Source organism: Bufo gargarizans, chromosome 4 (assembly GCF_014858855.1).
Source record: "Bufo gargarizans isolate SCDJY-AF-19 chromosome 4, ASM1485885v1, whole genome shotgun sequence".
Taxonomy (NCBI): domain Eukaryota; kingdom Metazoa; phylum Chordata; class Amphibia; order Anura; family Bufonidae; genus Bufo; species Bufo gargarizans.
The window spans coordinates 372,790,807-372,809,251 of record NC_058083.1 but is presented as its reverse complement, the minus strand read 5'-3'; the positions used below and the strand labels follow the sequence as shown (position 1 = coordinate 372,809,251).

The window sequence follows — 18,445 nt, the reverse complement described above, 5'->3', positions numbered from 1 at the left end:
AGCCTTTTGTGGCATATATAAGTGGAAAAAGTAAGGGTCTATTTACCGTTCAGCGGTGCAGTTATATGTTCTAAAGCCCTATTTGGCGTGTATTAATGGCAAAAAAAACGAGATTTTTGTGAACTCACCTGTAAAATCTCTTTCTCGCTTTATTCATTGGGGGACACAGGACTGTGGTATTGTCACGGAAGGTGTACAGGAAACAAGACAATGCAAAATGAATATATGACTCACTGGATCCAAAACTAAGGAACAAAAGGGAGACCCCTGCATAAGACCTGGCACTCTCCCTGACTGCTCAGCCTATGCAAAAATCCCAATGGTGGATGATCGCATATCCACGTACCTCGACTATATACCACCTGAACACCCTACAATAGTGAGGGGACACGACCACCGGCTCCCTACACTAGACACGGAGGGAGTCAGGGTCACCTGGGATCCAGCAAACAGAAAATCACAAATAAATGTACAGCACTTAACTTGTAGAAGGCTGGAAAATAGGATCAGCATGCACACACACTCCAGGAAGTTGTATAAGCCGCACACTAATGCATTATGGGGAGGAATTTAAAGGGATGCAATCAGTCCAACTACATGACAGCTGAGAGAGGCTAACGAGATGAGGAACTGAAATTCAAAACAAAGAAAACTCAAGGAGGAAGTTCTGAAAGGCTTCTGTCAGAGCTTCTCAGCTGTCTGGTTGTGACAGGTATAGCTTGCTGCTGCCACTAGGAGGCGACACTAGGCTGAAAGCTGTTAGCTCCTCCCCTGCAGGCTATACCCCCTCCAGCCTGGAGAGAGCATATCAGTTTGTGCTTCAGCAGTAGGAGAAACAGTACCGAAACAAAACATTAATAGTAAGGACCACTGCCCAACAAAAACCGAACCGGACACCAGTCCCAACCGGCAACTTGGACCCACTGGCCTCAGAACAACAAGAAAAAATGGGTGGGTGCTGTGTCCCCCAATGAATAAAGCGAGAAAGAGATTTTACAGGTGAGTTCACAAAAATCTCGTTTTCTCGCTCATATCATTGGGGGACACAGGACCGTGGGACGTCCTAAAGCAGTCCCCGGGGCGGGAAAACAACCACTGGCCCCAACTCCCTCATGTAAGACACTACACTGCGGCCTGTAAAACTCTGCAGCCGAGAGCAGCATCCGCTGAGGCGAAAGAATGCACCCGGTAAAATTTCGTGAAGGTGTGTAAAGAAGACCAAGTCGCTGCCTTACACAATTGAGACGCCGAAGCGTGGTGAAGGTGAGCCCAAGAAGCCCCGACCGCCCTGGTAGAGTGAGCCGTGATACCGGGAGGAGGAACCCTGCCCTTGGAGCGGTAGGCCTAGGCAATGGCCGATCTAATCCACCGAGCAATCGTCACCTTGGAGGCTGCCAAACCTTTACGAGGACCTTCCGAGATCACGAACAGGGAATCCGTGCGTCTAAAGGGGGCCACCACTGACAGGTAGATCCGCAAGGCCCGTACCACATCCAGACGGTGGAGAGCCACCTCCCTAGGTGGAGAAGGCTCAGGGCAAAAAGAGGGCAGAACAATGTCCTCATTAACATGAAACGCTGACACCACCTTCGGAAGGAACGACGGCACCGTCCGGAGTACCACCTTGTCTTGATGGAACACCAAGAAGGGTTCTTTGCACGAGAGCGCCGCCAGTTCCGACACCCAACGGATGGAGGTAATGGCAACCAGAAACGCGACCTTCCACGAAAGCATGCGGAGGGAGGCTTCTCGCAGAGGCTCAAATGGCTCGGACTGGAGCGCCACCAGCACCAAATTCAGGTCCCAGGAATGCAACGGCGGCCGATAAGGGGCCGCGGTGTGAGCCACTCCCTGTATGAAGGTCTTGACCGGGCCCAGTACCGCCAGTGTACGCTGGAAAAAAATGGAAAGAGCAGAAGCCTGTCCTTTCAGCAAACTCAGAGCTAGTCCCAGCTCCAAACCCGCCTGAAGAAAGGCCAGCACCGTAGGAAGGGAAAACTTCCTGGAAGGGAGATCTCTGTCCTCACAGAATTTAAGGAAAGACTTCCACGTTCGATAATAGATTTTGGCGGAGGAGGGCTTCCTAGCCCTAATCATCGTGCGAATGACCGCATCAGAGAAACCCCTTTGCTTCAACAGGAAGGTTTCAATAACCACGCCGTTAAATGCAGCGTATGTAAACCCTGGTGGAAGACTGGGCCCTGTGAGAGCAGGTCGGGTCTGAGTGGAAGAGGCCACGGCATGTCCCCCAGAAGAAGAACGAGCTCCGAGTACCAAGCTCGACGAGGCTAGTCTGGGGCGATCAGAAGCGTCTGAATGCCCTCCAACCTGATTCTGAGAAGGATCCGCGGCAGGAGCGGCAACGGAGGGAACACGTACAGAAACGCGAAGTTGTCCCACGGTGCCACGAGAGCGTCTACGTCGTACGCCATCGGATCTCTTGCGCAAGACAGGAAGCACGGGAGTTCGTGATTTAGCCTGGATGCCATCAGATCCACTTCCGGGCGACCCCACCGGAGACAAAGGTCCTTGAACACCTCCGGATGGAGAGACCACTCCCCCGAGTCCACCGTCGTTCGGCTGAGGAAATCCGCTGTCCAATTGTCCACACTCGGGATGACTATTGCCGAGATCACCGGGACATGGGCTTCCGCCCACTGCAGAATACTTGCGGCCTCGTTCATCACCGTCCCGCTGCAGTCCCCCCTTGGTGGTTGATATAGGCAACCGCTGTGGCGTTGTCCGATTGTATCCTGACCGGACGGCCCTGCAAATAGGAGGTCCAATGGCAGAGGGAGAGGTAGATGGCCCGGAGCTCCAGTATATTGATAGGTAGTTTGGACTCCGACAGAGACCAAACGCCTTGGGCTGTCCGGGTACCGAAGACCCCTCCCTAGCCGCGGAGGCTGGCGTCGGTCGTAACCACCGTCCATGACACTGGGAGGAAAGACTTCCCCGAGGACAGGTGGTCCGGTACCATCCACCAGCCAAGAGCCGCGCGCACGGGCTGAGACAGCGAGATCCTGAGGTCCAGCGAATCCCGGGACTTGTCCCAGGAGGACAAAATGAGCCTCTGAAACTCCCTGGTGTGGAATTGGGCGAACGGTATCGCCTCGAATGAGGCCACCATCAGACCCAGTACTCGCATGCAGCTGCGAATCGACACCCTGTGGCGCTGGATGAGCAGACGCACCGCATCCTGAATGCCCGATCTGTTGTCCAGTGGCAGACGTACCACGGCAGCCTCGGAGTCCAGAGTCATGCCCAAGAACCTTATCTGAGTGGTAGGAGACAGGCATGACTTCCTCAGGTTGAGAATCCACCCGAAGCGAGTGAGGGTGCTCATCGTGATCCGAAGACTCTCTTCGCATTGCGACGCTGTAGGGGCCTTGACCAAGATGTCGTCCAGATACGGGAAAAGGGTAATGCCTCTGGATCGCCGAATCCCCAGAAGGGGGGCAAGAACCTTCGTAAATACCCGCGGGGCCGTCGCCAGACCGAACGGCAGAGCGACGAACCGGTAGTGATCTGACTGGATGGCAAATCGGAGGAACCGTTGGTGGGCTGTGGCGATGGGGATGTGGAGGTACGCATCCTGTATGTCCAATGACGCCATGTGCTCCCCTTTTACCAGTGAAGCAACCACGGAACGGAGGGACTCCATTCTGAACCTTTGAACCCGCAGATAACGGTTCAAAAGTTTGAGGTCCAGCACCGGCCTCACATCGCCCTCCTTTTTGGGGAACACAAACAGGTTGGAAAAAAAACCTGTAAACCGTTCCTCCGAGGGAACAGGTGAAATCACCCCCCGGGAGAGCAGTGACTGGACAGCGTGCAAAAAAGCCGCGGCCCGGAAGGGATCCCTGGAGGGCTGGGAGAGGAAAAAACGGTTGGGGGGAAGAGACCTGAACTCTATTTTGTAGCCCTAGGAGACGACCTTGAGCGCCCATGCGTCCGGAAGGTGGGCGTGCCAAATCTCCTGGAACAGGAGGAGACGCCCCCCCCACCTGAGAGGGTGGGGACAAACCTTCATGCTGAAGGCTGCTTACCTGGGGCTGTGCGAGGCTGCTGAGCACGCGGACGCCAGGCCTGTTGGGGCTTAAAGGACGGGCCTTTCCGCCGATCCTGACTGGGCGGCCCCGCCGCTGAGGTGGGTGCCGAACGGGTGCCCGAAAAACAGCGAAAGGACTGGAAGCGAGAAGACGCAGTTCTGGACTGAAAAGGCCGCTTTGCCTTGGGTTGGGGCAGATGGGTGCTTTTCCCACCCGTGGCTTCTGAAATAATCTCATCTAGTTTGGGCCCAAACAGCCGAGACCCAGAAAACGGAAGCCTCAACAGGGAGCGTTTAGATGAAGAATCAGCCTTCCAGGCCTTGAGCCACAACTACCGGCGGACCGAAGTGGCGAGAGCCGAAGAACGGGCGACCATCGACCCAGCATCCAGTGCCGCTTCACAGAGATATTTTCCCGCTTGAGAAATTTGGAGCGCCGACAATTGAAGTTCAGCGGGAGGAAGGTCGGACACAATGTCCTGGCTCAAACGGAGGGACCACTCCGAAACCGCCTTGGCTACCCAGGCAGAGGCGAAAATCGGACGCAGTGCCGAACCGCTCGCCGTAAAGATTGACTTAGAGAGTGACTCTACGCGACGGTCCACTGGATCCTGGAGGGAAGAGCCATCCGCCACCGGAATGGTCGTAGATTTTGCCAAGCGAGCAACCGGTGGGTCCACCTTCGGTGGGGAGGACCATTTTTCCACGGACTCGCGTGGAAAAGGGTAGAGTAGGTCTAGGCGTTTCGGAATAACAAAACGCAAACCTGGCTGGTCCCAAGCCTTGGTGACAATGACAGAAAAATCTTTGTGTAATGGGAACGCCTTGGGGGTCTGTTTTGCACGCAGAAACAACACCCCTTGTTGGCTAGTGGAGGGAAGGTCCTCCTGAACCCGGAAGGTGTCCCTTATTGCCGAAATCAGGCTATCCACCTTGGATGCAATCTGAGAAGACTGCTCCAGATCCATATCTGCATCCGAATCCCCAAGCTCTCCCTCTGACAGTGCGTCGCCTAAAAGGGAGGACGCCTGTGAATGGGAGCCAGGAGCAGGGGGGGATGCTGAGGCGTCAGAGGAGGAACGGGTGCCTGCTCTGGGGCGCTTACTAGGAAGTCTGCCTCTGGTTTGTGTGCAATGCGACTGTGCGGATTGCACCGGTGGCGATTTCTCCACTAAACGACCCAGCAATGAAAGGGTGGAAGGGGAGATCTTAGAGAGGTCTTCCACTGCCCTTGACAGGGACCTTGCCTAGTCTGGTTCCCCCTGGACAGGACGATCCAGGGCTTCTGTGTGCTGTTGTGCCCTAGGGGGATGGCTCTGTGCAGGTTTCTGACATGCAGAGCACAGTGATAGTGACTGACCACGAGGAAATTTTGCTGAGCACACAGAGCAGGCATAGTAAGTGGTCTTACAAGGTGCCCGAGGGGGGTCAGCGGCCGGGTCAGACATGGTCAAATCTCCTGCTGGATGGGGTATGGATCGCCTACCAGTATGGAGGTCCCAGGTCCTGTGTCCTACCCACGGAGCGCCGGTGAAGAAGCAGGAAGTTTAACCAGGGCGGGAGAATAAGCCACGCCCCCTTCCAGCCCGGGAGCGGCAGCCTAATGCTGAAGTGAGGAGGCCGCGCCCCCCGCTCTGCGCACGTGACCGCTGATGCTGCAGTCAGCGTGCCTAATGCTCCCTCATGAGCCGTGCCCGCTTGCAGCGGTACAGGGACCGCTGCGGCGAACGTGGTACCCGGCGCCCTAAGAATGCGTTTCCCGTCCCCGGCGCATAAGCGCAGACTGGGGCTATGCTGCCGTCTAATGCCGATCCTGGTTAATCGCGCGGTGCGGCGAGGTAGGAAGGCGGACGGTGGACAAGCGCGGGCGGGGGTCGTTGGTATCGGACCGGACGATGGGGACGAACATGTAGGAGACCCTCTCCTTGCTGACGTCTCCACATGGAGTGTGGGAGGAAGAGCCTTTTGGGGAAGCCACTGGCAGCTGAGGATGAAGCAGATCTACTTACCTGTCTTCATCTGTGTTCTTCACCCTCAGATGCAACACCAGCAGGGCCACCCTATGACCGCTGGCACCAGGCGACGGGGTCAGGGCAGAGAAGGGGCTGAAGAGAGGGTGACCCTTTCGCTGGGGGGAAGCAGGGGAGCGAGGCTGCCCTGGTCCACTTTAGCTTCTTGGGGGAGGCAAGGCGGTGAATCAGGTACACCGGCCAGCCTCCCGGGGATACAGGGACGCAAACGACCCTGTGCCCCCTTCCAGGAATCTGTGAATAAAAATAAAATAAAAAATAAAAATACAAATACCACCCTGCAAAGCAGGGAGGTCTGCCTCCTACGACACTAAGCTAAAAACTGATATGCTCTCTCCAGGCTGGAGGGGGTATAGCCTGCAGGGGAGGAGCTAACAGCTTTAAGCCTAGTGTCGCCTCCTAGTGGCAGCAGCAAGCTATACCACGGTCCTGTGTCCCCCAATGATATGAGCGAGAAAATGAATATTATTTGCAGTTCAGCCGTGCAATTATATGTTGTAAAGCCTTTTGTGGTGTGTATAAGTGGAAAAAAGTAAGGGCCTATTTGCCATTCAGCGGTGCAATTATATGTTCTAAAGCCCTTTTTGCAGTGTATTAGTGGCAAAAAAATATATATTATTTGCAGTTCAGCATTGCAGTTATATGTTCTAAAGCCTTTTGTGGCGTGTAGAAGTGGAAAAAGAAAGGGTCTATTTGCCTTTCAGCGGTGCAGTTATATGTTCTAGAGCCCTTTTTGGTGTGTATTAGTGGCAAAAAAATATATATTATTTGCCGTTCAGCTGTGCAGTTATACAGGTGAAACTCGAAAAATTAGAATATCGTGCAAAGTTCATTTATTTTTGTAATGCAACTTAAAAGGTGTAACTAATATATGAGATAGACCCATTACATGCAAAGTGAGATATGTCAAGCCTTTATCTGTTATAATTTGGATGATTATGGCTTACAGCTTGTAAAATCCCAAAGTCACAATTTTGAGGTACCCTTTGCTTAGGGGGTATCGATTAATCAGCTGACTAGAGTGTGACACTTTGAGCCTAGAATATTGAACCTTTTCACAAAATTCTAATTTTAAGCTGCATTAATGCAATTCCATTCATTTGCATTACTGAAATAAATGGACTTTTGCATGAAATTCTAATTTTATTATTGTTCTGATGGAAGGGAAAGGAAGGGCAAAATAATCAGTGACGTCAACACAAACTTACTGCTGACACCCACTCCACTTGTATTAGCTGCAGCATTGCCTTGACTGCTATAAGATGTTGATATTGAAATAGTAATCACGTACATTTATTTTGTACCTAAAGAAATGAAAACACTCTCGTAGAGGACACTGGAGGCAGGGCAAAAAAGAAGATTGAAAGCATGCTGTGCCAGTTCGGGCCACTGTTCCAGTCTGCTTGCCCAGAAATCCATGGGGTCAGGGAACAGGGTATGCAACAGAGACTGGCCATAGTTTATGCAGGAGCGGTCGGCTTGCTGACTGGCCTCTGCATAGCGTGGCATATGGAAAAACTCCTACATCATATTGAGGAGACTGAAATGGGTGCTGCTGCGGCTTCTGCTGCTTGTGACTACGGTGGGGGGCCTCCCTTTCAGACACAGTGGAGGCAGGAGTCTGCTCACCGTAAGCTGTGGCAAGCTGGATACACAGCGTTTCCTGGTTATAAAATCATTTTTCCTCCCTTTCTGCCAGAGGAAAACATTTTGTCTTGATAACGAGAGTCTAAAGGCATGGCTATTCAGTAATCAGACTGCTTGACATCAACTATACGCCTGTCACTGCGTAAGCAAGCCAGTATACAGGTGGCCATTCTGGCCAGCATGCCCACGGAGCCACTTCTTTCTGGCTCAGCCACCCACTGAGACGATTGGGTATCTTGACCGGTGCCATTCTTATCGTTCTTTTGCTCCTCCTCCTCATCTTGCAGTGGCAGCTCCTCATCTTATTATCCTCCTCCATGGCAGATCCCCTTTGTGTGTCCCCCAACAGCCATAGGGCAGACAGCAAGATGTGTCAGCGGAAACGTTTTTGCTGATCCAGGATGGAGCCAGCAAAAACACTGGTGTGAAATTAGCCTAAGGACAGCATTGGCCTAATTATCTTATCTTTCAACACTGTTGTGTAGGGGAAAAAAAGGCTTGGATTTCTGAAACCCTTCTAGTCGAAGTCATTGCCAGAAGAAAAGCCATTTTAAACGTAAGAAACTTTATAGCTATATTACCAATTGGTTCTTGAGACAAACTAAAAAAAAAAATAAAAATAAAAAACACACTTGAGGGGTGCAATCTTAAAGGGAATCTGTCACCGGGATTTTGTGTATAGAGATGAGGACATGGGTTGCTAGATCGCCCCTAGCACATCCGCAATACTCAGTCCCCATAGATCTGTGTGCTTTTATTGTGTAAAAAAAAACAAAAAACGATTTGATACATATGCAAATTAACCTGAGTCCTGTCCCTGACTCATCTCACCTACAGGACTCATCTCAGGGTAATTTGAGGACCTTTCACCACTCCTCACATGACAGTTTTAATAGCTTCCTGTGTTCCCCACGTACTAACAATTCTGGAGCATCTATACTTATGTCTGTATGTTGCCCCATTCCTCTATTATTTCTATTAGAAGTTATGAATAATTGCTAGAAGTCTGCAGTAAAGGTACAGAGGGAGGGCGTGTAACTGCACAGTCTACTTGCAGCACTGATTGGACAGAGTGAGTCTATGCAGGTACACCCCCCAACTTGTTACCTCCTCTGTACCCTTACTGAAAGCTAATAGCAATTCATTAATAACTTCTAGTAGAAATAACAGAGGGATGTCACACAACATACAGACATAAGAAGAGATTCTCCAGAATTATTACATGGGGAATGCATTTAGCAATTAAAACAGGCATGTCAGGAGTGGTGAAGGGTCCTTTTTAAATGCATCTAATAGATCTCCCCTAGACAGCCCAAGTCCTCAAAAGGGAAGCGCAGATCTTTTTGCAATCTTTGCTACTGATGCATCCACTGTGGGGGCTCTATCCCACACCTTGGATACTGATTCCTCAAAGGGATATTTCCTCTTAACAGTCATTGGGATACAGAATTTTCTATCTGGATTCTTCCATTCTTTTTTTTAATAAGGGCTTTCATATTTTTATGCACCGAGAACACCCTGTGACATCTTGGGATTAACCCTTCAAAGGCCTGGCCTGCTATATACTTTGGCTGTTTAACATCTAACTGCATAGTAGCCTTGACTGCTTTCAATAAAATCTCAGTATGCTTGATCAGAAACAGAACCCTTCCCACTGTGTCCTCATCCGGATGAAGAGTAATACTTAATACTGACAGATTCTGAATCATAATTTTGCTCGCCAGAAGTCTCAGTTCGATTCTTTAGTACGCCTGGCCCCCTCTAATGTATACAGGCGACTCTAAAGTCACATTAAAGGCTGTAAAAGGTGTGTAAATTAGTGTTCTATAGTGCAATTTATTTATTATATATAAACTGATTCCTTTTATTTTAATCTAAAAAAATAAATAAAAATGATTGGATAACAAATCTGCATGTAACTCCTGAGGAGTGGTCATGGATTTCACCTCCACGTATAGCAATGGATGTAATCACACAGGCATCAAACACGGGATGTGTTTCTGCCATCACGCAAGCCAGCCTTTTTCAAATTAGCATACTGGAGTATTCTCTGAGGTCCACACATTTTCTGCTATAGGTAGTGTATTGAAGACCTCATTCATACACTGTACAGTAAATTGCTAGGGATTTGCACAGTCTGGAATATACATGAGAAGTTACGTCAAGTAAAACTATGGCAAATAACCGAATCTTCTCAGAGATCACATTTTTTTTATTTATAAAGAAAAAGGTTACATAAGTATCAGGTTAACAAAAATCAATTGAATTAATCTTTTCTGAGAGAAACAGTCTCCTCTCTTATGCCATCCTTGGTAACGATGCTGATTTTCAGGGCATCTCCTGTGTACACATCTCTTTCCGCTGCAGAAATAAATACATCTTTCACAAGTTGTAGTGCCTTCTCCAGGGTCAGTGGAAGCCGGTCCACATTTTGCATGTTCTTGTGTCCAATCTGAGAACATAAACAGACAGAGGGTCAAAACCAGAGCATTGATTCAAATTAATACCATGTAACCAGCCATGACATATCGTATATCACTTAGCACAAAGAATTGAAAACAAAGAACAGATTCACTTATTACAAAAAATAGCTTGGTACCAATGCAGACCCCCATTTTCAACCCAATGCCAGGAGATGCGTTGTTGCTTACAGTCTACACTATGGATAGTCTCAAGACAATGCATACCAATTAGTAAAGCGTACATTCCTCTGGTAAGGAACAAGGCTTTGTAAGCGATTTGGCATGTTTATTATGGCCCTCTTAATAGGGACACAGTGACCTACACATGTGTACAGTGCTGGCTAGGACATGGTGTGGTTAATTTTGCGTTGCGTTACTGAACTGGAACCTATATTTGGTCAAAACATCTTCTTGGGCTCAAAAGTATGGGATTGTGCTGTGATTGCCTTGAGGCTATAGCTGAGGTTCTATTAGACATATGACCAGGATAATTAGGAGAGGGTTTAGCGAGGGGCAATTTGCTGTGGCACTACTTTCACGATTCCTACTTTTCAGCTCCACATCATTGTGGCTCCCACAAGACAGTTAGAAGGCCACCTCAGGAAAATAAAACACCTCTTACTTTGCGGACTTTCATATTACTTTTATCAATTATACACTGTGTGGACTGTCTATTGGACACCACTTAATCACTGAATTGAGGGTGTTTCATTCAGTCCCAGTGCCACAGGTGTATAAAAATATCAAGCCAAAAGCAGAGAGCAATCCAGCTCCACCGGAATAAAAATTAAAATCTCCTTTACTTACAACATTAATTCACAGGTAACCGTAGGGAGTACAAATGATAAGTTTCAAATCGACCAAGCGATCTTAACCCCTTCCCGACACCCAAATTACATGTACGAGGGATGTTGAGTCTTCAACCCCTTAAGGCCTCTAACACAAGCGTGTCCGGATAAGGTCCGGATGCGTTACAGTAAACCCGCGCGAGTAGGTACGCAATTGCAGTCAGTTTTGATTGCGTTCCGTTGTTCAGTTTTTATCGCAAATGTGCAATGCGTTTTGCACGCGCGTGATAAAAAAACGGAATGTGGTACCCAGACCCGAACTTCTTCACTGAAGTTCAGGTTTGGGTTCGGTGTTGTGTAGATGTCATTTTTCCACAAGACAAAGACCCCCCCCCAAAAAAAAAAAAAGTCTGTAAAAACCGGCTCTATAAAAATAGCACATGATCTAACCTGTCAGATGAACAATGTAAAAAACAAAAAATTTAAGTGCCAAAACAGCTATTTTTTTGTTACCTTAAGGCCCCTTTCACACGGGCGAGATTTCCACGCGCGTGCAATGCGTGAGGTGAACGCATTGCACCCGCACTGAATCCCGACCCATTAATTTCTATGGGGCTGGGACAATGAGCTGCGATTTTCACGCATCACTTGTGCTTTGCGTGAAAATCGCAGCATGCTCTATATTGTGCGTTTTCCACGCAACGCAGGCCCCATAGAAGTGAATGGGGCTGCGTGAAAATCGCAAGCATCCGCAAGCAGGTGCGGAGGCAGTGCGATTTTCGTGCGCGGTTGCTAGGAGACGATCAGGATGGAGACCCGATCATTATAATTTTCCTTATAACATGGTTATAAGTGAAAATAATAGCATTCTAAATACAGAATGCATAGTACAATAGCGCTGGAGGGGGTTAAAAAAAAAATAATAAATAATTAAACTCACCTTAATCCACTTGCTCGCGAGCCCGGCATCTCTTCTGTCTGTCTTCTGTGCAGGAAAAGGACCTGTGGTGACATCACTCCAGTCATCACATGATTCATCACCATGGTAAAAGATCATGTGATGACCAGAGTGACGTCACCACAGGTCCTTTTCCTGCACAGAAGACAGACAGAAGAGATGCTGGGCTGCGCGAGCATGTGGATTAAGGAGAGTTAAATTCTTTTTTTTAACCCCTTAGCGCTATTGTACTATGCATTCTGTATTCAGAATGCCATTTTCCCTTATAACCATGTTATAAGGGAAAATAGCAATCTACAAAACACTGATCCCAAGCCCGAACTTCTGTGAAGAAGTTCAGGTTTGGGTACCAAACATGTTGATTTTTCTCACGCGCGTGCAAAACGCATTACAATGTTTTGCACTCGTGCAGATTCCGCGCATGTTCCCGCAACGCACCCGCACCTTTTCCCGCAAAGCCCGTCTGAAAGAGGCCCAACTCACAAAAAGTGTTATATAAAGCAACCAAAAATCATATGTCCCCTTAAAGAGGACCTTTCACTTGTATAAACTATGTGAACTGAGTATGCTGCCATATAGAGCGGCTCCCGTTATAGGCTCTAGTACCTTTGCTCCTTAAGTTATAGTAGGCGGGTCTTCCCTTGTCCTGTGGGTGTCTCCTCTCTCCTGGGATAAAAAAAAACTACCAGGCTGTGAGCTGTGCACTGCGATTAGCCAGCGCTGCAGCCTAGGAGAAGGAGACGCCCACAGGACAAGGGAAGACCCGCCTACTATAACTTAAGGAGCAAAGGTACCGGAGCCTATAACGGGAGAACGGAGCAGCGCCCGGGGATAATAGTAAGTGCAGTGAGATCCCCGGGCACCGCTCTATATGGCAGCATACTCAGTTCACATAGTTTATACAAGTGAAAGGGCCTCTTTAAATACTACAAACAAAACTGCCACCTTATCCCGTATTTTACAAAATGGGGTCACTTTTTTGGAGTTTATACTCTAGGGGTGCATCGGGGTCTCCGAATGTGACATGACAAATTGGATTTCACTGGGATAATTTTGGCTTCCAAAAACCATACAGCATTCCTTTCCTTCTGTGCCCATACAGCAGTTTACGACCACATAAGGGGTGTTTCTGTAAACCACAGAATCAGGGTGATAAATATTTAATATTTTGTTTGGCTGTTAACCCTTGCTTTGCTACCAGAAAAAAATTGATTAAAATGGAAAATCTTCCAAATAAAAATTCAGAATTTTCATCTACATTTTCCATTAATTTTTGTGAAACACCTAAAGGGTTAAAGTTTGTAAAATCAGTTTTGAATACCTTGAGGGGTGTAGTTTTTAAAATGGGGCCATGGGTGGTTTCTATTATGCAAGCCCCACAAAGTGACTTCAGACCTGAACTGGTCCTTAAAAATTGGGTTTTGGAAATGTCCTTAAAAATTTTAAGATTTACTTCTAAACTTCTAGGCCTTCTAACGTCCCACAAAAAATGAAAAAAGTAACAAAATGATCCAAACCTGAACTAGACATATGGGAAATGTAAAGTAATAACTATTTTAGGATGTATCATTATCTGTTTTTAAAGCAGAGAAATTGAAATTTTGGAAACTGCTAATTTTTCTAACTTTTTGCAAAGTTAAGATTTTTTTTTATAAATAAAAATGAAATATTTTGACTCAAATTTACCACTGTCATGAAGTACAATATGTGACGACTGGTGTTTTCACACATGCTGGCATATACAGCAGGGGCTTGACTGTCAGTAACTGCCGGGGTCCTGCCGCTGATCAGGCGGGCGCAGCTCCTGCACCCACCAAATCAACGTGCCGTACCTGTACGGCACTAGGGCTTAAGCCACGTCCTGCAGTGCCGTACATGTACGGCGCTGGGCGGGAGGTGGTTGAGCTGCCCAATTATGGTAATAATAGAATCAGAATAATAAATTGTTGTAAATGGGTCTTAACAGTTGTCGGCCTCCAAGAAATTACAAGATTTTGGGAGTTGACATTTTTCTGTTAAAACGGTATATTATAACTAGCAATTATACCTGGTTATCTAAAAGGGGCTGAAGCATTGCACTCGCCGAACCACCAGCTTTGTATGCATCCCTCTGGTAGGATCCTACTGGATCAAAGCTGTACACTGCTCCTTTACCTGAAAGAAAAAATATGACGTTAAAGGGATTCTGTCACCTCCCCTAAGGCAAAAAACGATTTAAAACCAGCCATGCAGCACAGCTTACCTGGATTAGGCTGTGCTGTTCAATCTTGAAATCCGTCCAGCAGTTAGTTCAAAAAACGAGTTTGATCAATGAGGAAATGCGTCCTGAAGGTGCCCAGAGGGGCGTTTTTTTCTTCTGAGAGAGCCCAGTCCCGCCCCTTTTTCAGTGCCCAGCCCGCCTTCCTTTTACTTCCTAACCGCCGCCCCCAGCCTGCCACAGCCTCTCCTGCCTCTCCTCCCCCTCCCTCTTGCCGAACGAAGTCTCGCACAGGCGCAGTACCCACTGAGGGCTGCGCCTGTGCGATCATCAGGAGACTGAGGGCGGCAGCTTCATCTTCGTCACTGGGCATGCGCCGAGCCCAGTGACGTCCGATGCTCGCTCTTCCCTGCTGACTGAGGGAAGAGCGAGCATCGGACGTCACTGGGCTCGGCGCATGCCCAGTGACGAAGATGAAGCTGCCGCCCTCAGTCTTCTGATGATCGCACAGGCGCAGCCCTCAGTGGGTACTGCGCCTGTGCGAGACTTCGTTCGGCAAGAGGGAGGGGGAGGAGAGGCAGGAGAGGCTGTGGCAGGCTGGGGGCGGCGGTTAGGAAGTAAAAGGAAGGCGGGCTGGGCACTGAAAAAGGGGCGGGACTGGGCTCTCTCAGAAGAAAAAAACGCCCCTCTGGGCACCTTCAGGACGCATTTCCTCATTGATCAAACTCGTTTTTTGAACTAACTGCTGGACGGATTTCAAGATTGAACAGCACAGCCTAATCCAGGTAAGCTGTGCTGCATGGCTGGTTTTAAATCGTTTTTTGCCTTAGGGGAGGTGACAGAATCCCTTTAAAGAGGACCTGTGACCTCTCCTAACATGTCTGCTTTAGTAACTACTGGTACATGCATTCCCCACATAACAATAATTCTGGAGCATCTTATCTTATGGCTCTATGTTGTACCATTTATATATTATTCCATTCTAAATGAATTTCCAGCAGTCTGCAATAAAAGTACCAAGCTGTAGGAACTGAAAGCGGAGCTCTGATTGGTTGCTATGGACAACTAACACAGATTTGCTATTAGGCATTTTGGCTTTGATACTGACCACTTTTTCATGGGCTACCCTGTAGATGCCAATAAATTTAAACACTGTGGCAGCAGCTTTTTCTCATTTATTTTTTATCCTAAATAAAAACTAATCTTGACGAATAGTTTAGATGTTAAGAAATACAGAAACATTTGGTTATACCAAATAATAAAACCCTAACACGGACTAGTGTTTAGCACAAAAAGTCTGAAAAAAGTAAAATTTGGTCACAATCATTGAATAAACTAGCAATAAAAACTTCACCTTCTTCATCGAGGCCTCCAATAATATTGTACACATAGTAAGGAAAGAAGCGTCTTGAGTAAAGGATTGTGGAAAGCATTGCTGCGATAGCTCCGCTCGTCATGGTCTTGTTGTTTGAGTGCTTGTACATCTTACAGGGAGCAAAAAAAAGGGCGAAGATTAGTACACAATTTAAAGGGGTTGTCTCACTTCAGAAAGTGGCATTTATCATGTAGAGGAAGTTACTACAAGGCACAGAGGTCGCAATAACGCCTGTACAAGCGTCATAGACGCCTGTTCAGGCCATGTTACTCCCTGGAAAAAGTCTAAGGCGTACCAATACGCCTTAGACTTTTCCCTGCCATTCATAAGTGCAGTGAGCGCTGTGAACGGCACGGGCAGCGCAGTGATGGGTCAGTTTGAGCAGGCTGCCGGAGCTTATGGCACACCGCTTTGAAGGAAGGGGGTGCACACGATAGTCACTGGCGGGGTAAGTGGCCTTGCTGCAGTGCCTTGTTTTAACTTGTTCAGCCTCACATGCTGTATGAGCCTAATCCAACTATGAACAAATATGGATATGTGAGCTATAGCGGTGCTCGTCCGCGGTGTGCGTCCTGTCAGGGACCAGCCCTGCTAGTAGTAACTGTTTGGTAATGCCACATTTCGCACAGGTTACCCATAAGTGACGGCCGGCAGCATGGTGAGTCTTGTGTCACCGACAACAGTTTCCCGCCCTTATCTGTAGTGTACACTCTTGGAAAAACCCTTTAACTACTGACTAACATACAGTGGCTTTTACGAAGCGATAGATACAAGGAGGCACACACAATGGGGATATTTAATGAAGGGATTGCCCTGTTCATATACCGGTATGTATCTATTAGGACCTCTCTGTCTATGAGCGGCGGCTCTCGCAGACAATCTTCTGCAGCGGAAACACCCAGCTTGTAGCAATTTTCCCCGACACCACTTTCCTAGACACATTTTCTGAAAAAAAGTGCCCTAGGAACTTTATAAATATGGATTTTGACAGTAATGCCACATTTTCCAATGTTCTTAGGCCTAAGTCAGGAGTAAACGTGCCCCAAAGCAATAGAAACTTTAACAATGTACCTTTAACCTAGCTTCAATTATCTTGGTCAGTGTGAGGCAGTCTCCATGAAATCCACTACAGCCGATAACTGTTTTGTCTGTCCTGTGGCAGAGGAGGAAAAAAGTATTAGATATTACTGATGACCAATAACTGGGAGGCAGAAGAGGATACATCCATTTAGCAACTTCAAGAGTATTTCATATCCAGATCTGGTGAAAGAGTAACCAAATTGTTGCACAGAATGAAGAGCAGCAGTTCTTGGAAGTTTATAACACACGGATCAGTGAGACAGATCTCAGCCTCTCAACATACAATATGGTGCCTTCTATGACAATGCATGCAACATTAAAAACAACCCCCCCCCCCCCTGCGCCTCCCACATACACACACACTTGGCCAGCCAGACCTGTAAAGGGAAGCTTACTTACCCGTTCTGCTGCGCTCCCTCGCAGTAAACATCCAGTTTGACATCACCACAGCCAATCATTGGTCAGGGATGGGGTGAAATGAAGGCGACCGTCTCCCCCTTACATATGATGGCCGTGGCAATGTCAAACCAGATGTTTTCAGCAAGTGAGCCCAGAGGAGCATCACAGGCCCGGAGAAGGAGCAGGAAGCCAGTGCTGGGAAGCATGTAAGTAATCTGGCCTGACCTGTAAAGGGAAAAGTGCGTTCACAGCAGATCAGGAGGGAAAACTGCTACTGGATATAAAAAATAAAAAAAAGGCCTAATTGGTCTTGCAGTGGCCATGACTGAGATCATGGCAGGTCTCCTGCTGCTTTCAAAGTTTGCATTGCAAAAAAAAAAAAAAAAAATGTAATAACTGTGCTAAATAAACCATTTTTTGTCACCTTAAGGCACTAAAAGTGCAACACCAAGCAATTAAAAAGGCATATAACCCCCACAATAGTACCAATCTAACAGTCACCTCATCCTGCAGAAAATGAGCCCCTACCTAAAACAATCACCCATAAAATAAAAAATAAACTATGCCTCTCAGACTATGGAGACAAACATGATTTTTTTTTGTTTCAAAAATTATATCATTGTGTAAAACTTACATATATAAAAAGTTGACAAATTAGGAATCGCTGCGTCCGTTAAAACCTGCTCTATAAAAGTATCACATGACCTAAAAATAAAAACTGTGTCAAAAAAGCCAACTTACGTCACAAAAGGTGCAATAGCAAGCGATCAAAAAGTCATATGCGCTCTATAATAGTACCAATCGAACAGTCATCTCATCCCGAAGACGTCATCCCAAAAAAATAAACTATGGCTTTTCAAAAATGCTTTGTTATGTAAAACAAACAACGAAAAGAAGTAGTCAAATTTGGTATTGTCGCTCCGTAACAACCTGCTCTATAAAAATACCACATGATCTAACCTGTCAGATGAATGTTGTAAATAAAAAATAAAACTCTGCCAAAACAGCTATTTTTTGTTACCTTACCTCACAAAGTGTAATAGAGTAACCAAAAATCATATGTACCCTAAAATAGTACCAACAAAATAGCCACCTTATCCCGTAATTTCCAGCAAATTCTGCCTTTTAACCCCTTAGGGACACAGCCTTATTACACCTTAGGACCAGGCCATTTTTTGCAAATCTGACCAGTGTCACTTTAAGTGGTGATAACTTTAAAACGCTTTGACTTATCCAGGCCATTCTGAGATTGTTTTTTCGTCACATATTGTACTTCATGACACTGGTAAAATAAAGTTAAAAAAAATTTTTTTTTTCTGCATAAAAAAAAGTCAAATTTACCAAAAATTGGGAAAAATTAGCAAATTTCAAAGTTTCAGTTTCTCTACTTCTGTAGTACATAGTAATACCCCTAAAAATTGTGATGACTTTACATTCCCCATATGTCTACTTCATGTT

The 18,445-nt window shown here is 47.1% G+C and overlaps 1 protein-coding gene across 1 annotated transcript; it reads right to left on the bottom strand.

The window, feature by feature from the left end:
* Nucleotides 1-9,922: 9,922 nt before the first annotated feature.
* On the bottom strand, nt 9,923-16,747 carry PSMB1 (proteasome 20S subunit beta 1). Its single transcript, XM_044291638.1, has 4 exons — nt 16,580-16,747; nt 15,488-15,617; nt 13,984-14,090; nt 9,923-10,180 (listed from the first exon to the last, which is right to left on the bottom strand). Exons 1-4 carry the CDS (start codon nt 16,730-16,732, stop codon nt 9,995-9,997), a joined length of 576 nt encoding a protein of 191 aa, XP_044147573.1. The 5' UTR covers nt 16,733-16,747; the 3' UTR covers nt 9,923-9,994.
* Nucleotides 16,748-18,445: the final 1,698 nt, after the last annotated feature.

Coding starts and splice junctions, on each gene's coding strand:
- PSMB1 (XM_044291638.1), bottom strand. CDS start 16,732: ATGTATCCTCTTCTGCCTCCCAGTTATTGGTCATCAGTAATATCTAAT. Junction 14,091..15,487: donor TGGAGGCCTCGATGAAGAAG/GTGAAGTTTTTA, acceptor TTTTTCTTTCAG/GTAAAGGAGCAGTGTACAGC. Junction 10,181..13,983: donor AGCCCCTTTTAGATAACCAG/GTATAATTGCTA, acceptor TTATGTTCTCAG/ATTGGACACAAGAACATGCA.